Below are 20,167 nucleotides of genomic sequence, written 5' to 3' on the forward strand. Positions count from 1 at the left end.
ATGAGATCAACCTTCAAGGACTGAGTATTGAAAAAAAAAAAAAGTAACATTGTCAGAGAGTATTGTGAAATTTGTTGTTCATAGGAAATGTTTTTTGTTTTTTGTTCTTATTTTTGGATACATTTAAGCATTTGAGTTATTATTAAGTTCACCTGAGTATTGAAGTATAAATTTTACATTGAGCTAAAGAAGGGGGATGTAGAGCATTCACATAATGCTGTCTTGGTATATTGTACCTTGGCAGCCACCGTATTTATTATTGGGTACTGCGCATGCGCAAGACAGTTCTGATCTATTTAGGTGCTGTGATAACAATCAGTATGGACTGAGAGCTGGACCAGCGAGTAACAAATAAACAAGAGTTCACTTTAAAAAGTATTTCCCTCCGTCTGGTCATTCCACAGTAACCATAGGAAGATCTGCTTCATGCAGACCTGACAGAGTATGTTGGGCTGGTTTACAAAGCAACAAGTATGATACAGGGCAGATTTCTACAACAAAGTTCTGCAGAAAAGTGATATTATATCAAATATGTTGATGTTATTTTACCCTTTGTGTTTATGTTTCGCCGTGTTTGTTGCATCTTTGTAGCTCTTGCTCGATTATAAAATATGTCGATGCAGGTGGTAGAGGAGCAATGTTCATATATTGTTAATACTCAGTGATTTTGTTCATAGTTAATTTAGTAAATCTCACATTCTGTAGTTTCATATACTTTTGTACAGTCTGTGTCTTAGTCAGTTAAAATCTAAAATGTATTCAATTTTTTGAGATGATCTGTTATAACGTTTTAGTACCAGTCATTATTGCGTGAGTGTTTGTACCAGCCGCGTCGCCAGACAGATTTCACTGGGGCACGTGCCCCAGTATTGATCTGCAGTGCCCCAGTAAAAATTTCACCAATAAAAAAAAAACGCTTCAGAGTTTTAAGTCTACATGACATAGACTACAGCGCACATACTACTTAGTATGGTAATTTATTGCTACTGTATTCACTCCACGTAACAATGAGCACATGGCTAATTAATATGGTAATTTATTCACGTACGGAGACTTCCGTTGAGAGAGAGAGAGAGACAGAGAGAGAGAGAGACAGAGAGAGAGAGAGACAAAGAGAGAGGGAGAGAGAGAGAGAGAGAGAGAGAGAGAGAGAGAGGATGATAATCACTGCGTGAGGTATGTAACGTTAGCCAACAACAATTTCTTAATTATATTATTTTGATTTTGATTTGACTCAAACTGTAACTCCTAGATGGATTTAAGAAAGTTATTCGCCCGTAGCAGGGAAGAAGCAGCGAGGAATGAGAGATGTAAGTGAAGTCCTAGCTAGCTAGTTAACATAATTGTCTTAAGTTCATGCTAAGTTAGCTAACGTTATTCCTTGTATCAAGACAAACATATTCATTTGCTGTACAAGCTGTCGGGGGAATTTCCAATGAACATGAAACATAATGTTGGTTATTGTCTGCTGGTTCTGCATCAATGATGATTTGGAGTAAGCATGTGTGAGTTGAGTGCTTCTCAAATGGTTTATCTTCAGGAAGAAAAACATTTTTCCATATCATCAAGCCGTGAGACAATTTTTAAAATCTTTCAAGTTTATTTCACAGAAAAATAGCACAGTAGACTTGTCTTGTTAACCAGTTTGTCTTTGACTAAAATAATCTTGTTTGTCACCAGAAAAATGGCTACAGCTAAAGCATCTGTTTTTTTTTCCAGAAAAAATAGTAACATTCTGTATTCGTTTTCAGAAAGATGGCTGAAAATATCGGGTTTCGTTGCCCCATTTAGATTTTTTAAAAATATATTTCCATGTCTGTCCTGAGTCCTCCTCCAACTTGTTAGTCGGTTTGCCTTTTGCTAAAATACTCACTATTATTATTATTGTTTTGTGTATATTTTATAGTTTTGTGTATCTGAAATAAGATTAGCCACATTGCCATAAATGCAAATTAAATAATATAAAAGAACCCAGAGATGAAGGGGTGCTTTATTTTTTGTTTTACTTTTGTAGATGTTAAATTTGCAGATGATTACTGCAATAAATATTTAAAAAAGATTCATTGCTCTTCCTTTTTGCTTTTACCAGTAGCAGTTTAGAAGTCTGGAGTAAAAAAGTGCACAAGTAGGCCAAATGCATTAGTTAATTTCAGGTGGTTAATCAAAGATCCATATAACATAATCGGATATGATTTCATAGTTTAAAGCACTATTTATGTCTATTTTATTATAAATAAGTGCTAAAAACGTTTTTGCTTGCGCGCTTTGCACGCTGACATGAATTATTTGTGCCCCAGTACAGTATTAGGTATAGTGACGCCCCTGGTTTGTACCATGGTGTGATCAGCTTTTATCCTTTTTTGCGAATCCTGGGATTTTTTCACTAAAGGACAGCAACCTCCACTAATTAAAGTGTTCATGAAAATATATCCAAGCACATCCAGCAGATTACATGGCCTGTAGCTGTAGTGCTGATAACCTGCCTCTTTGTAAGACCCGTGTCACGTGACTTCAAACTTGCTTCTAAAACAGGATCGCTTCAGACGTAATTTACCAGAAGTGGGTTGTACGTTTTGAACGAGCACATTTAAAATGTGTGGAAAAATTCAGTGTGTAATTTTTCCACACTGAATTTTTAAACAAACAATTTTTTTACACAACAAATTTGTAAAATGTATTTTTATACACACATTTTTTTCAACTGAATTTTTTTCCACCAACGTTTTATACACAGCATTTTGAAACACTGAATTATCGAAACACACGCAATTTGCTAAAACAATTTTTTTCAATGCAATTGTCAGTATATTTTGATACAACAAATTTCAGTTTACAAAATTCAAACAAAAAAAAATCAGTGTCATAATAAAACCCTTCCACAATAACGACATAAATGAAACTTCATACTAATCAGAAGTTACTCACAAATTACTCAATATTTCAGTACTTTTTTCACTGAATACTTTCTCTTACTCAAGTAAATATTTTGAGGGCTGCTTTTTACTTTTCCTTGAGTCATATTATTCTAAAGTAAGGGTACTTTTACTTGAGTACAATTTTTGAGTACTCTACCTCCGTCAGCTGAGGGTTAATGCTGGTCTTGCAACCTCAAGCCGGATTTACCGCACAAAGATTTGCAAATTTACGTTTTAATTGTATTCATTTTGTTACTCTGGACAAAAAAACAAACATTATCAAACAGTTTATTTTCCACAAGTTTAGTTCAAAACATGCCTCAAAACACATTAGTCTTCGATTGAAAAAGTATTAATACAATTTCACATGAACAAAAAAGTATAAAAAGGGCTGGCCTGCTTGTAACAGACACATACCAATAAAAATGCAGAGCAAAACATGAAGGATCACAAAAATAATTTGCATTTGATTTAATTGTGTCTTTAAAACAAACACGATTGAGTATCTCGTGCAGAAAATCTGTTTTTTGGCATTTGCAGGCAGAGTAGTGGGATGTAGGAAACATAGTTGATCACCAGGTGTAGGATTTCTGATTACTCGTCTTTTCAGATTTAAAATCTCAAATGTTTTGAGACTGTCACTTGGCCATTTCAGCTTTCAGGACCATCCACTTATCTTCTAGACATGATTTAAGTCCTGAGACTGGCTAGTAGGGTTGGGCAAATTGATACTAACATCTATACTAAGGGTAGTATCGGTATCGGATTGATACCAGAGTGACGATACCAATATTCAGTTCAGTTTCAGTTTATTTTCAGTAGGGAGCCTGAGCTAGTGCGCGAGGTGGAGAGTTTCCAATTAGATATAGTTGGACTCAATTCGACGCACAGTAAGGGCTCTAGAACCAGTTCTCTCGAGAGGGGCTGGACTCTCTTCCACTCTGGCGTAGCCCGCAGTGAGAGGCGACGGGCTGGGTTGGCAATTCTTGTTGCCCCTCGGCTCAAAACCTGCACATTGGAGTTCAACCCAGTGGACGAGAGGATAGCTTCCCTCCACCTTCGGGTTGGGGGGAAGGGTCCTGACTGTTGTTTGTGCTTACGCACCAAACAGCAGCTCAAAGTATCCACCCTTTTTGAATACACTCGAGGGAGTACTGGAGAGTGCTCCCCCGGGTGATTCCCTCATTCTACTAGGGGACTTCAACGCTTATGTTGGCAACGGCCGTGAAACCTTGAGAGGCATGATTGGAAAGGATGGCTGCCCAGATCTGAACCCGTTTTGTTATTGGACTTTTGTGCTCGTCACAGATCGTCCATACCACAACACAATGTTCAAACTTAAGGGTGTCCCTATGTGCACTTGGCACCAAGACACCCTAAGCCGCAGTTCCATGTTCGACTTTGTAATTGTGTCATCGGATTTGCGGTCTCATGTTTTGGACACTCGGGTGAAGAGAGGGGCAGAGCTTTCTACTGATCACCACCTGGTGGTGAGTTCGCTGCGATAGTGGGGAAGGATGCCGGACAGACATGGCAGGCCCAAACGCATTGTGATGGTCTCCTGGGAACATCTAGGCGAGTTTCCTGTCAGAGAGAGCTTCAATTCCCAGCTCCGGAAGAACTTTCAACATGTCACTACGGAGGCGCTGGACATTGAGTCTGAGTGGAACATCTTCCGTACATCTATTGTCAAGGCGGCCGATTCAAGCTGTGGCTGCAAGGTGGTGCCTCTTGTGGCGGTAAGCCTAGAACCCGAACCAGCAGTGAGGGATGCCGTCAAGCTGAAAAAAGATTCCTATCAGGTCCTTTTGGCTCATGGGACTCCGGAGGCAGCGGACAGATACTGACAGGCCAAGCGGTGTGCGGCATCAGCGGTCCCAGAGGCAAAAACACGGACATGGGAGGAGTTCGGGGAAGCCATGGAAAACGACTTCCGGATGGCTAGGAAGCGATTCTGAACCATCATCCGCCACCTCGGGAGGGGGAAGCAGCGCACTGTCAAATCCATGTATGGTGAGGATGGTGTTCTGCTGACCTCGGCTGTGGATGTTGTGGATGGGTGGAGGGAATACTTCGAAGACCTCCTCAAACCTCCTTTTTCTGGGGTTGAGGATGCCGACGTAGTTAAAAAGCTCCTCGGTGGCAAGGCCCTGGGGTGGATGAGATCTGCCCGGAGTTCCTTAAGGCTTTGGATTCCGTGGGTCTGTCTTGGTTGATGAAACTCTGCAACATCGCGTGGACATCGGAGGCGGTCCCTCTGGATAATAAAATGATTCCTCTTTAAGAAGGAGAACTGGAGGGTGTGTTCCAACTATCGTGGGATCACACTCCTCAGCCTTTCCAGTACGGTCTATTCAGGTATATTGGAGAGGAGGCTACGACGGATAGTCGAAACTCGGATTCAGAAGGAACAGTGTGATTTTTGTCCTGGTCGTGGAACTGTTGACCAGCTCTATACTCTTGGCAGGGTCCTTGAGGGTGCATTGGAGTTTGCCCAACCAGTCTACATGTGCTTTGTGGACTTGGAGAAGGCATTCGACCGTGTCCCCTCGGAAGTCCTGTGGGGAGTGCTCAGGGAGTATGAGGTATCGGACTGTCTAATTGTAGCGGTCGGCTCCCTGTATGATTCGTGTCAGAGCTCGGTTAGCATTGCCGGCAGTAAATCGGACCCATTTCCAGTGAGGTTTGGACTCCGCCTAGGCTACCCTTTGTCACCGATTCATTTCATAACTTTTATTGACAGAATTTCTAGGTGCAGTCAGGGCGTTGAGGGGATCAGGTTTGGTGGCTGCAGTATTAGGTATCTGCTTTGTGCAGATGATGTGGTCCTGATGGCTTTATCTGGCCAGGATCTTTACCTCTCTCTGGATTGGTCCTCAGCCGAATGTGAAGCAACTGGGATTGGAATCAGCACCTCAAAGTCCGAGTCCATGGTTGTCGCCCGTAAAATAGCGGAGTGCCATCTCCGGGCTGGGGAGGATATCTTGCCCCAAGTGGAGGAGTTAAAGTACATCGGAGTCTTGTTCACGAGTGAGGGAAAAGTGGATTGTGAGATCGACAGGCTGATCGGTGTGGCGTCTTCAGTAATGCGGACGTTGTATCGATCCGTTGTGGTGAAGAAGGAGCTGAGCCGGAAGGCAACGCTTTAAATTTACCTGTCGATCTAAGTCCTCATCCTCACCCATTGGTAATAAGCTTTGGGTTATGAGTGAAAGGACAAGATCACGTGTACAAGCGGCCGAAATGAGTTTCCTCCGCCGGGTGGTGGAGCACTCCCTTAGAGATAGGGTGGGAAGCTCTGTCATCCGGGAGGATCTTAAAGTAAAGTCACTGCTCCTCAAGAGAGGAGCCAGATGAGGTGGTTCGGACATCTGGTCATGATGCCACCCGAACGCCTCCATGGGGTGGTGTTATGGCACGTCCGACCGGTGAGAAGCCACGGGGGAGGCCCAGGACACGTTGGGAAGACTATGTCTGCCAGCTTGCCTGGGAGCGCCTTGGGATCCCCCGGGAAGATCTGGACGAAATGGCTGGGGAGAGGGAAATCTGGGTTTCTTCGCTTAGGCTGCTGCCCCTGCAACCCGACCTCGGATAAGCGAAAAAAGATGGATGGATGGATGGATATTGATATATTGCCCGATTGTAGCTGAGATATACGCCAGCATCCCCTGCGACCCCAAAAGGGAATAAGCGGTAGAAAATGGATGGATGGATGGATGGATGTTAGAATGTTTAAAATCTCAGGGAATACATTCTTGGTAATACTGTTAGAATTAATTGTGTTGTTGGGTTTCTACTAGGGGTGTCCTCATACAATTTCTTCACTTTTGGTACAATATCGATATTGGAGCCTTGACTATTGGCTGATGCCCATATTGATCTCATATGAAATCAGCCAGAATCATTCTTACTCATGTTATTTTGTAGTGTGTTAAAAAAGTGAGTTGAAATAAGAAGTGTAAAAAAGTTAAGAAAATAATAGAAGTATAAACACATATTAAGGTCTTACCAGCTACAGATGAGCAGGACGAGCCCACACCTTGAAGTGATCTGGCCAGAAACAGCAGCGCATAGCTTGATGAGAAGGCAAACACTTAACAATGAGGAAAAAAAGGACAAATTAACACATCAAATGTGAAGGACGCACTTTTTTCCCACGTAATTTTGATAATATCATGTTTTTTAACTTACTAATTGTAGACATGAACATGATGCAGAAGCCGATGAATATAGGAAGCTGGTATCCGATCCTGGTGACACAAAAAAGGAAATGGTTAAAAGAAGGAAATATTTAAAAAAAAACCTTCATATTTATCAAAAAAAGACAAAAAGTTCAGTTTTAGCCTGGAAGTAAAATACCTTTTCTTGCTGAGAGTATTCATATTTCCATTTAGACAGAAAAAATACATGGATTGCAAGCAATTTTAAATCATTTAAACTTCATCTAATATTACATTCCTAACATTTATCATGTTAACATCAAAATATATACTTAAATAACAATTGACACATGATTTTAAAACCAGTTATCCATTAAATTGTGCACGATTAAAAAATTAATTCAGTAAACTGGTAGCTCTGTTTCCAAAATTTTACTGTAAATAAAAACAAAACTGCAGCATCATTTTTCCATTTAGTAATAAAGAGTAATACACCGTAACAATGACAACCAAAAAAACAATGGTATTATTTTTCCGAATGTTCCATTTAAATACTTAAAACATCTTGCATTTTATGGTAACATTTTGGCAACTGAACTGTCAGGTTTTTTCATACTGTGAAATCTACAGATTTTCTTTTACAGTATACATACCAAATAAATATAGTTTACTAAATAGTTATGTAATAATATCATTAGGGAATTTATATTTTATTCACTGCTAAAAACAACCCTCTGAGGGCAGCCATAAGCACTCCTGTGTCAAAGAGCCTACGTTCAGTGGGCACTGTCACATGACTTTGTTTCACCAATCAGACGTAAGCACTAGTGAGTTTTGACTCCATTTCACCAATCAGATGGAGCCAGGCAGTCACATTACAACACTCAAATTATACACTGTAAATAGTGACATGACATCGGAAGTGTCAGCCCAACTCTTCAATGTTTACTTATAAACTATGAAAAACAGCGACAGAGCTGTGAATCTTGCAATAACTCATGATTCACTTTGATTCCGATTCTTGAGGTGATGATCTTGTGCTTCAGACTCAATTCAAACTGGTTCTCCCAGTATACTATTTGGTAAAATAAATTATAATAAACACTCATCAAACAACTTATGGACAACATACCGATATATATATATATATATATATATATATATATATATATATATATATATGTGTGTGTGTGTGTGTGTGTATATATATATATATATATATATATATATATATATGTATATATATATGTGTGTGTGTGTGTGTATATATCAATATATATATATATATATATATATTGATATATACACACACACACATATATATATATATATACATATACATTTTCTACCACTTATTCCCTTTGGGGTCGCGGGTGCCTATCTCAGCTACAATTAGGAGGACTGCGGGGTACACCCTGGACAAGTCGCCACCTCATCACAGGGCCAACACAGATAGACAGACAACATTCACATTCACACACTTGGGACCATTTAGTGTGGCCAATCAAACTATCCCCAGGTACATGTCTTTGGAGGTGGGAGGAAACCGGAGCCCCCAGAGGGAACCCACGCATTCACGGGGAAGACATGCAAAATCCACACAGAAAGATCCCGAGCCCGGGATTGAACCCTGACAACTCAGGACCTTCGTATATATTTTACATGTATATCAATATATACATATAAATATACGTGTATATATATACATGAGTACATTATATATATATATAAATATATATATATATATATATATATATATATATTTATATATGTATATATGTATGTATATGTATATACATATACACACACAGTTTGTGTGTGTATATATGTGCATGTATATAAGTGGATATATGAATATCCTGTCGGTATATATATATATATGTATATAAAAGTGTATATTTATATATATTATACGTATGTGTGTATATGTATCTTTATATATGTATGGGTGTAGATATGTATGTATATGTGTATCTATATATGTATGTGTATATATGTACTGTATATACAGTACTTTTTTTTTTCTTGAGGGAACTCTCCTAAAGGAATCAATAAAGTACTATCCATCTATCTATATGAACTGTATATACATACACATATATATACATATATATATATATATATATATATATATATATATATATATACAGTATAAATACATATATATATACATACAGTATATATATATATATATATATATATACATACAGTATATATATATATATATATATATATATATATATATATATATATATATATATACATATATATATATATACAAATCTTGCAATTATGATGTAAATTTAAAAAATTTGGACCATACCAAGGGTAAAATGCGATGATGTTTATAAATGGTCAAAACTACGCCAATTAATCAGTAAAAGTCCAACATTTGCAAGCCAACCATTTTGACTTTATGCATTTGCCGCCTCATAATTTTTCAGTACATTCCACGTGAAAACTTATCCTGAGATTTACACTATGTAGAACATATTAAAAATGTTGCAACATGACAAAACAAACATATCCACTTCTTCATTTACGAATAGATATATATTAGGTGTTTTTGGCCTTACTTAAGTCTTTAAGTATTTTATATTATATTTTGCACATGCTGTTTAGTGAGTGGTATTTGGATCTGCGTAAATCAGACCCATAGTTTACCACATTTTTTGTTTATTTTCAAAGCAGTCCAACCACAGTGAAACCCACTTTTTTAGTATGCTAAAAGGTGCGCTCATGGGATGCGCTGGCACTCCTAACTAGTCCAAACTAGAACCATGAAATACGCCCTTATTAGTATATATATATATATACATATATATACATATATATTTACCGGTATGTGTGTGTGTGTGTATATATCAATCAATCAATCAATGTTTACTTATATAGCCCTAAATCACTGGTGTCTCAAAGGGCTGCACAAACCACAACACGAACCACTACGACATCCTCGGTAGGCCCACATAAGGGCAAGGAAAACTCACACCCAGTGGGACGTCGGTGACAATGATGACTATGAGAACCTTGGAGAGGACGAAAGCAATGGATGTCGAGCGGGTCTAACATGATACTGTGAAAGTTCAATCCATAATGGATCCAACACAGTCGCGAGAGTCCAGTTCAAAGCGGATCCAGCACAGCAGCGAGAGTCCCGTTCACAGCGGAGCCAGCAGGAAACCATCCCAAGCGGAGGCGGCTCAGCAGCGCAGAGATGTCCCCAGCCAATACACAGGCCAGCAGTACATGGCCACCGGATCGGACCGGACCCCCTCCACAAGGGAGAGTGGGACATAGGAGAAAAAGAAAAGAAACGACAGATCAACTGGTCTAAAAAGGGAGTCTATTTAAAGGCTAGACCGTGTAGTATTTTATACGTAAGTAGTAAAACCTTAAAGTCACATCTTAAGTGCACAGGAAGCCAGTGCAGGTGAGCCACTATAGGCGTAATGTGATCAAACTTTCTTGTTCTTGTCAAAAGTCTAGCAGCCGCATTTTGTACCAACTGTAATCTTTTAATGCTAGACATGGAGAGACCCGAAAATAATACGTTACAGTAATCGAGGCGAGACGTAACAAACGCATGGATAATGATCTCAGCGTCTTTAGTGGACAGAATGGAGCGAATTTTTGCGATATTACGGAGATGAAAGAAGGCCTTTTTAGTAACGCTTTTAATGTGTGACTCAAAGGAGAGAGTTGGGTGAAAGATAATACCCAGATTCTTTACCGTGTCGCCTTGTTTAATTGTTTGGTTGTCAAATGTTAAGTTATATTACTAAATAGAGGTCGGTGTCTAGCAGGACCGATAATCAGCATTTCCGTTTTTTGGAGTATCGTAACTTTGGAAACGGTGATACCCCTGACAAGCACTAGGTCTATCGTATTACCGTTGCGATGCGTGGGTTCATTTATTATTTGTGTGAGACCACAGCTATCAATTATAGTCTGGAGCGCTACGCACGGTGGGTCCGATGGGGTATTCATATGGATATTAAAGTCCCCCATTATGATTATATTATCGGCGTGTGTCACTAGATCAGCAACGAACTCTGAGAATTCATTGATAAAGTCCGAATAGGGCCCTGGGGGGCGGTAGATAACAGCCAGGTGTAGAGGCAGCGGTGTGACAGACCTCATAGTAAGCACCTCAAACGATTTATATGTATTATTTATGTTAGGACTAAGGTTAAAGTTTTCTTTGTATATTAGTGCGACCCCCCCACCCCTTTTCAAAGGACGGGCAATATGCGCATGTGTAAAGTTAGGAGGACATGCCTCGTTTAGCGCAAAAAAGTCGTTTGGTTTAAGCCAGGTTTCGCTGAGACCGATGACGTTAAGATTGTTGTCTCTGATAATATCATTAACTAACAACGTTTTGGGAGACAATAATCTTTTATGTTTAAAAAACCTATATTATAGGTAGTGGGCTGTTTTAGGGATTTTTTGATCAAATTATCCGTAGTAGCAAAATTAATAATGTTGTGTTTATTATGCCCAGTGCATTTAGTATAATTACGACCATATCTAGGAATTGATACGATGGGAACTTTCCGATTGTTTGTTTGTTGCTTTGATAAACTGCACGCATCATAGTTAGCCACCTCTGTAAAACACATGTCCAACTCTGAAACACTCAAAGCAGAAAAAACTTGTTCTAATTTAACTGACTCCTTACCCAGACCAGTAGTCTCGCATCTTCCATTTAAATCCGGTTTCAGGATGGAGGGAAGTGGTGTTCTATGGGGATTAGCCTTCTGCTTTGTTTTTAGCCCCGCTCGGCATCCGCGTTTCCGATCACACCGCTGGCGTCTGCTCCGTAGACGGCCCCCGCTGCTACTATACTCCCCTGCTTCACAGGCCGCTGGATGTAGCTGTCGTAGTATTCCCGTGCTAGTTAGCAGGTCTAGCAAGCACGCGTCTATCAGTCCAAAACGGCCCGATATGTCCACATCCAGAAGTGTCTGGCGGTCGTACGTGATCACGGAGTGACCACGATGTGAGCCAGCCATTAAGTTTGTAGAATTGTCCGGTATTTCTGCCAAATGTTCCATATTTAGGAGGAGCTCCTCGATGTCGCAGCCCTTCCGGGTGCCACCATCTTCTAAATTAGGGTTGGGCAACGATTACAAATTTAATCAAAGTTAATATCACTATTTCTCAGATTAATCGCGATTAACTGCATTCTATACGCAATGCCCAATAATGAATTCAAAAGTAGAGTGTAGTGCACCTTTATTGGAATATTCTCCCACATGAACAAAAGCGCCAAAACATTTGTTATGCAAACACAATTAAAATCAGTCCTTGTTAAACAGTAGCAGTTAAATAGCATATTTTATGAAAATCAACTCAAAAAATTTTAATACAAACATTTAAGCTTATTCCTACCACTGCCAGGGTATTTAAGTTATCCTGTTTGTTATGGAAAATAAATATAATCTACATACAAATCTCTGAGCCACAATCATAACATCTGAACAGGCAATTTCTGAGGTAACAGCAGAAACATTTTTTTTATCAGGGATCTTATGTTTAAAAAACCTATACTATATGTAGTGGGCTGTTTTAGGGAATTTTTGATCAAATTATCCGTAGTAGCAATATTAATAATGTTGTGTTTATTCTGCGTAGTGCACTTAAAATAATTATGACCATATCTAGGAATTGATATGATGGGAATTTTCCGATTGTTTGCTTGGTGCTTTGATAAACTGAACGCATATACATGGTACTAAATTGTGATGATATGAGCCAGGGGAAAAAAAAACTACCCTAACCAGCATGCAACAGGAGTGACGAGCATGCGCGGTATAGGTTGTGTCGCCATGACGGCATCTTGTATGTTGTGATATGCACGCTCTGAAAGCAAGCGTTAAGAACTCAGCCAACACTCCTCGTCTGCATTATTCATAAATAGACAGACAACACATATACTCCGCTGCTTCACAGGCCGCTGGATGTAGCCGGCAAAGTATTCCCATGCTAGCTAGCCGGTCTAGCAAGCACGCATCATTCAGTCCAAAACGGCCCGATCTATCCACATTCAGAATTGTCTGGCAGTCGTAAGTGATCCCGGAGTGACCACGCTGTAAGCCAGCCATGAAATTTGCAGAATTGTCCGGTACTTTTGTCAAATGTTCCATCTTTACCAAGAGCCCCTCGACGCTGAAGCCCATCCGGGCGACGCCATCTTTTTAAGAAAAGGCGTTAACAAAATAAAAGCATGTAAACAACATACGCAAATGTGCGATAAAATAATTGTCGGCGTTAATAGATTGATGAGTTAACTCGTAATTAACGCATTAATTTGCCCACCCCTAATATATGTATGTATATGTATGTACATGTACACACACAGTTTGTATGTGTATTTATGAGCATGTATATAAGTGGATATATGAATATCCTGTCAGTATCTATATGTATGTATATGTATATATAAGTGTGTATATATATATATATATTGTACATATGTGTGTATATGTATCTTTATATATGTATGTGTGTATATATGTATGTATATGTGTATCTTTATATGTATATGTATATATTTTGTGCATATATGTATGTGTATATATGAACTGTATATAAAGTACTTTTTTTTTCTTGAGGGAACTCTCCTAAAGGAATCAATAAAGTACTATTCATCTATCTATATGAACTGTACATACATACATACATACATACATATATATATATATATATATATATATATATATATATATATATATATATATATATATATATATATATATATACACATACAAAGCTTGTAATTATGATGTAAATTAAAAAAATGTGGACCATATCAAGGGTAAAATGCGATGATGTTTTTAAATGGTCAAAACTAGACCAATTAATCAGTAAAAGTCCAACATTTGCAAGCCAAACATTTTGACATTATGCATTTGCCGCCTCATAATTTTTCAGTACATTCCACGTGAACACTTATCCTGAGATTTACACTATGTAGAACATATTAAAAATGTTGCAACATGACAAAACAAACTACTCCCCTTCTTCATTTACGAATAGATATATATTAGGTGTTTTTGGCCTTACTTAAGTCTTTAAGTATTTTATATTATATCTTGCACATGCTGTTTGGTGCGTGGTATTTGGATCTGCGTGAATCAGACCAGGGGCGTCACTAGACCTAATACTGTACTGGGGCACCCTGGGGCACAAATAATTCATGTGAGCATGCAAAGCGCGCAAGCAAAAACATTTTTAGCACTTATTTATCATAAAAAATACATAAATAGTGCTTAAGGAATCAATAAAGTACTATCTATCTGACTATCTAAAACTATGAAATCATATCAGATTATGTTGTATGGATCTTTGATCAACCACCTGAAATTAACTAATTTATTTGACCTACTTGTGAACTTTTTATGGGACGGGGTGGCGCAGTGGAAAAGTGGCCGTGCGCAACCCGAGGGTCCCTGGTTCAAATCCCACCTAGTACCAACCTCGTCACGTCCGTTGTGTCCTGAGCAAGACACTTCACCCTTGCTCCTGATGGGTGCTGGTTGGCGCCTTGCATGGCAGCTCCCTCCATCAGTGTGTGAATGTGTGTGTGAATGGGTAAATGTGGAAGTAGTGTCAAAGCGCTTTGAGTACCTTGAAGGTAGAAAAGCGCTATACAAGTACAACCCATTTATCATTTATTTTTTACTCCAGACTTCTAAACTGCTACTGGTAAAAGCAAAAAGGAAGAGCAATGAATCTTTTTGAAATATATATTGCAGTAATCATCTGCGAATTTAACCTCTACAAAAGTAAAACAAAAAATAAAGCACCCCTACATTTAATTATTTATTATTTAATTTCCATTTATGGCAATGTGGCTAATCCTATTTCAGATACACAAAACTATAAAATATACACAAAACAATAAAGCCACAGTAGTAGAATAAATAAACAACTGTTGTGTGTCTGTTCAGGGAATCATTTTCTGAGAAGTAAACTGTAACGTCTCCTTTTCATTTTTGCAAAGTGGTCAATCACTCTGGACAGACATGGAAATATTACAGTAACTGTTATACAGTTGACCAGCGGTTCCCAACTGCTGGGTCGTGACATAAAAGTGGATTGTGTGTCATTTTCAGTGAGTCGCAGTCACATGTGTGCATGAAAAAAAAAAAAAGTTTAGGGAGAAAAAAATCTAATTGTGGCAACAAAACCAGATATTTTTAGCCATTTTTCTAGTGACTATTAGTGAGTATTTTAGCAAAAGGCAAACCGACTAACTAGTTGGAGGAGGACTCAGGACAGACATGGAAATATATTTTTTAAAAATCTAAATGGGGCAACAAAACCCGACATTTTCAGCCATCTTTCTGAAAACAAATACAGAAATGTTACTATTTTTTCTGGAAACAAAACCAAATGCTTTAGCTGTAGCCATTTTTCTGGTGACAAAACAACATTATTTTAGTCAAAGTCACACCGATTAACAAGACAAGTCTACCGTGCTATTTTTCTGTGAAATAAACTTGAATGATTTAAAAATTTGTCTCACGACTTGATGATATGGAAAAATGTTTTTCTTCCTGAAGATAAACCATTTGAGAAGCACTCAACTCACACATGCTTACTCCAAATCATCATTGATGCAGAACCAGCAGACAATAACCAACATTATGTTTCATGTTCATTGGAAATTCCCCCGACAGCTTGTACAGCAAATGAATATGTTTGTCTTGATACAAGGAATAACGTTAGCTAACTTAGCATGAACTTAAGACAATTATGTTAACTAGCTAGCTAGGACTTCACTTACATCTCTCATTCCTCGCTGCTTCTTCCCTGCTACGGGCGAATAACTTTCTTAAATCCATCTAGGAGTTACAGTTTGAGTCAAATCAAAATCAAAATAATATAATTAAGAAATTGTTGTTGGCTAACGTCACCTACCTCACGCAGTCATTCGAATCCCCCCCCCCCCCCCTCTCTCTCTCTCAACCGAAGTCTCGATCCACACGTGAATAAATTACCATACTGAGTAGCCATGTGCTCACTGTTTTGTGGAGTGAATACAGTAGCAATCAATTACCATACTAAGTAGTATGTGCGCTGTTGTCTATGTTATGTAGACTTAAAACTCTGAAGCGTTTTTTTTTATTGGTGAAATTTTTACTGGGGCACTACAGATCAACAGTGGGGCACGTGCCCCACTGAAATATGTCTGGCGACGCCCCTGAATCAGACCCATACAGTTTACCACATTTTCTGTTTATTTTCAAAGCAGTCCAACCACAGTAAAACCCACTTTTTTAGCATGCTGAAAGGTGCGCTCATGGGATGCGCTGGCACTCCTAACTAGTCCAAACTAGAACCATGAAATACGACCTTATTAGTCCAGCGCTTAGATCACAGCACTGGCTTCCCGTTGCTCAGACAATAGACTTTAAAATGGCTCTCCTTTTGTACACGTCTTTTTATTGGTCTTGTGCAAATGTACATCTCTGACATGTTAGAGCCGTATGAAGCATCTCAAGCTCTGAGGACCTCAGGGAGTGGTCTCCTGCTGGTGCCTCCAGTCAGGACCAAACATGGCGAGAAAGCAATAAATTTGACGAGTTGGCGATGCATTGTGGATTTGCATTGTCACCCCAGGGATGCACGAGGACCAAGACAGGCAGGAGTTGCAGGTAAGACTTGATATAATACAAAAATAAAATAACACTGGTACAAAATGACAAAGAAAAGGCGTGCAGAACACACAGTTGCAAAGGTAAAACCTAGCAACGAGAACAGAGTCCAAAATTAGCGTGTCGAGCGCACGAGAAGCTAGGACGAAACTTACCACGAGTAAAGATAAATAAATGATAAATGGGTTGTACTTGTATAGCGCTTTTCTACCTACAAGGTAGTCAAAGCGCTTTGACACTACTTCCACATTTACCCATTCACACACACATTCACACACTGATGGAGCGAGCTGCCATGCAAGGCGCTAACCAGCACCCATCAGGTGAAAGGGTGAGGTGTCTTGCTCAGGACACAACGGATGTGACGAGTTTAGAAATAGGTGGGGATTGAACCAAGGACCCTCGGGTTGCGCACGGCCACTCTACCACTGCGCCACGCCTTTCCCAACATGTATGTTGCATGGAGCAAACAAACCATCCAGATAGAACTGATGTCGCAAGCGGGCTTAAATACACAAGAAATCAAATGAGAAACAGGTGTGCGTAGAAAAAGAGTAGGTGGCACTAATGTGAAACCATGGAGACGAGATAAAACAGGAAGTGCTCAAACAAAGGAACGGAAGAGTCGAAAATCATAACAAAATTATTGTTAAAATATGCCAGCTGACATCAAAACTCATTATTCAATTTGCTTTACTCAACCCCTCAAGTCGTCCAGCAACTGTGAAATTAGAAAATGACTGTCTAATATTTACTTTTTAGTTTTTTTGACAGTCCAAATATTTGGCCAAGCATACGTAGGACAGATCTGCAGCGCCAATGCCTCCTTTATCACAGCTACTTCTGCACAACTGCCAATTAAAATAAAGACTGGATGTGCCAAATAATTTAATTTGTATTTCCTCATGCATGTATTGAGAGTGTTCTTATTATCAGCATATGTTCTGCATATCCATGAAGACAAAAACGCTCACTTAACAGACGCGATCCCCTGTTTAGTTTAGTAAAAACCCCGTTTCTATATGAGCTGGGAAATTGTGTTAGATGTAAATATAAACAGAATACAATGATTTGCATATCCTTTTTAACCCATATTCAATTGAATGCACTACAAAGACAAGATATTTGATGTTCAAACTCATGAACTTAATTTTTTTTTTGCAAATAATAATTAACAGAATTTCATGGCAGCAACACGTGCCAAAGTAGTAGGGAAAGGGCATGTTTACCTCTGTGTTACATCACATTTTCTTTTAACAACACTCAATAAACTAATTGTTGAAGCTTTGAAAGTGGAATTCTTTCCCATTCTTGCTTGATGTACAGCTTAAGTTGTTCAACAGTCCGGGGTCTTGTTGTCGTATTTTACGCTTCATAACGTGCCACACATTTTCGATGGGAGACAGGTCCGGACTGCAGGCGGGCCAGGAAAGTACCCGCACTCTTTTACTACAAAGCCACGCTGTTGTAACTTGTGGCTTTGCATTGTTTTGCTGAAGTAAGCAGGGGCGTCCATGATAACGTTGCTTGGATGACAACATATGTTGCTCCAAAACCTGTATGGACCATTCAGCATTAATGGTGCCTTCACAGATGTGTAAGTTACCCATGCCTTGGGCACTAATACACCCCCATACCATCACAGATGTTGGCTTTTGAACTTTGCGCCTATAACAATCCGGATAGTTATTTTCCTCTTTGTTCCGGAGGACACCACGTCAACAGTTTCCAAATCTAATTTGAAATGTGGACTCGTCAGACCACAGAACACTTTTCCACTTTGCATCAGTCCATCTTAGCAGAGCTCGGGCCCAGCGAAGCCGGCGGCTTTCCTTGGTGTTGTTGATAAATGGCTTTCGCTTTAAATAGTAGAGTTTTAACTTGCACTTACAGATGTAGCGACCAACTGTAGTTACTGACAGTGGTTTTATGAAGTGTTCCTGAGCCCATGTGGTGATATCATTTACACACTGATGTCAGTTTTTGATGCAGTACCGCCTGAGGGGTCAAAGGTCTGTAATATCATCGCTCACGTGCAGTGATTTCTCCAGATTCTCTGAACCTTTTGTTGATTTTACGGACCGTGGATGGTAAAATCCCTAAATTACTTGCAATAGCTCGTTGAGAAATGTTGTTCTAAAACTGTTCGACAATTTGCTTACAAAATGGTGACCCTTACCCCATCCTTGTTTGTGAATTACTTAGCATTTCATTGAAGCTGCTTTTATACCCAATCATGGCACCCAACTCTTCCCAATTAGCCTGCACACCTGTGGGATGTTCAATATAAGTGTTTGATGAGCATTCCTCAACGTAATTAGTAATTATTGCCACCTTTCCCAACTTCTTTGTCACGTGTTGCTGGCATCAAATTCTAAAGTTAATGATTATTTGCAAAAAAAAAATGTTTATCAGTTTTAACATCAAATATGTTGTCTTTGTAGCATATTCAACTGAATATGGGTTGAAAATGATTGGCAAATCATTGTATTCCGTTTTTATTTACATGTCACACAATTTCCCAACTCATATGGAGACAGGGTTTGTACAACGGCTTTCTGTGTGCTATCAAGTTTGCATGTGGAGTGTCTGTATAATGTAGCGTGTACATTTCTTTATTGTAAAATTGTAAGATAGCATGCATTTAAAGCTTGGTCACAGAATAGTTAGGGGATTATTCAATTAAGGCAGACCTGGGCAAAATACGGCCCGCGGGCCACATGCGGCCCATTAAGATTTTCTATCCGGCCCGCTGGATGTTCGACTTCATTTTTTTTTTTTAGACCTTTAACATCAAAACTGTCGCCGCGGTTATGATGTGCAGTGCTGTTTTTAAATGACCGTAAATCTTGAACTATACAAAGCATTTCAATGATTGGAATCTGCACTTTTGAGTGTTATAGAAGTTATTATTGTAATCTAGGTCACAGCAGCTCAGACCAGGAGCACAGCAGACTGGGCGGGGTTCGTTTTTAGAGCGGCCAGCCTCAAACACTTGTGTCAGGAACAGATGTGGAAGCAAATTTTTTCATATTTTATTAAAATTCAGTCTTTTGTTGCTAATAGTTAATAATGTATATCCACCGTAAAAGAGGAGCGATGTTTATGTGTTTTTAATATTCAGTCTTTTATTTTTCATAGTTGATATTGTAAATCCCACGTAAAAGGGGAGCAATGTTCATATGTTGTTCATATTCACTGTGTTATTGTTCATAGTTAAAGGCCTACTGAAACCCACTACTACCCACCACGCAGTTTGATAGTTTATATATCAATGATGAAATATCAACATTGCAACACATGCCAATAAGGCCTTTTTAGTTTACTAAATTGCAATTTAAAATTTCCCGGGAGTTTCGTCTTCGAACCGTCGTGTAATGACGACATGTACGCAAGACGTCACGGGTTTTTAGGAAGTATGAGCGCT

General features: G+C 39.0%; 1 protein-coding gene across 2 annotated transcripts in view; it reads right to left on the minus strand.

Annotated features, from left to right (window-relative positions):
• slc18a2 (solute carrier family 18 member 2) overlaps positions 1-20,167 on the minus strand; it is a 147,162-nt gene that overhangs the window by 54,962 nt on the left and 72,033 nt on the right. For both annotated transcript variants that reach the window (XM_061911106.1, XM_061911107.1), the window contains 2 exons: positions 7,107-7,165; positions 6,925-7,008 (listed from right to left, as the gene is read on the minus strand). In XM_061911106.1, coding sequence (XP_061767090.1) covers positions 6,925-7,008; positions 7,107-7,165 — 143 coding nt within the window. The remainder of the gene's footprint in view (positions 1-6,924; positions 7,009-7,106; positions 7,166-20,167) is intronic.

The sequence above is a fragment of the Nerophis ophidion genome, linkage group LG09 (genome assembly GCF_033978795.1).
Source record: "Nerophis ophidion isolate RoL-2023_Sa linkage group LG09, RoL_Noph_v1.0, whole genome shotgun sequence".
Lineage (NCBI taxonomy): Eukaryota > Metazoa > Chordata > Actinopteri > Syngnathiformes > Syngnathidae > Nerophis > Nerophis ophidion.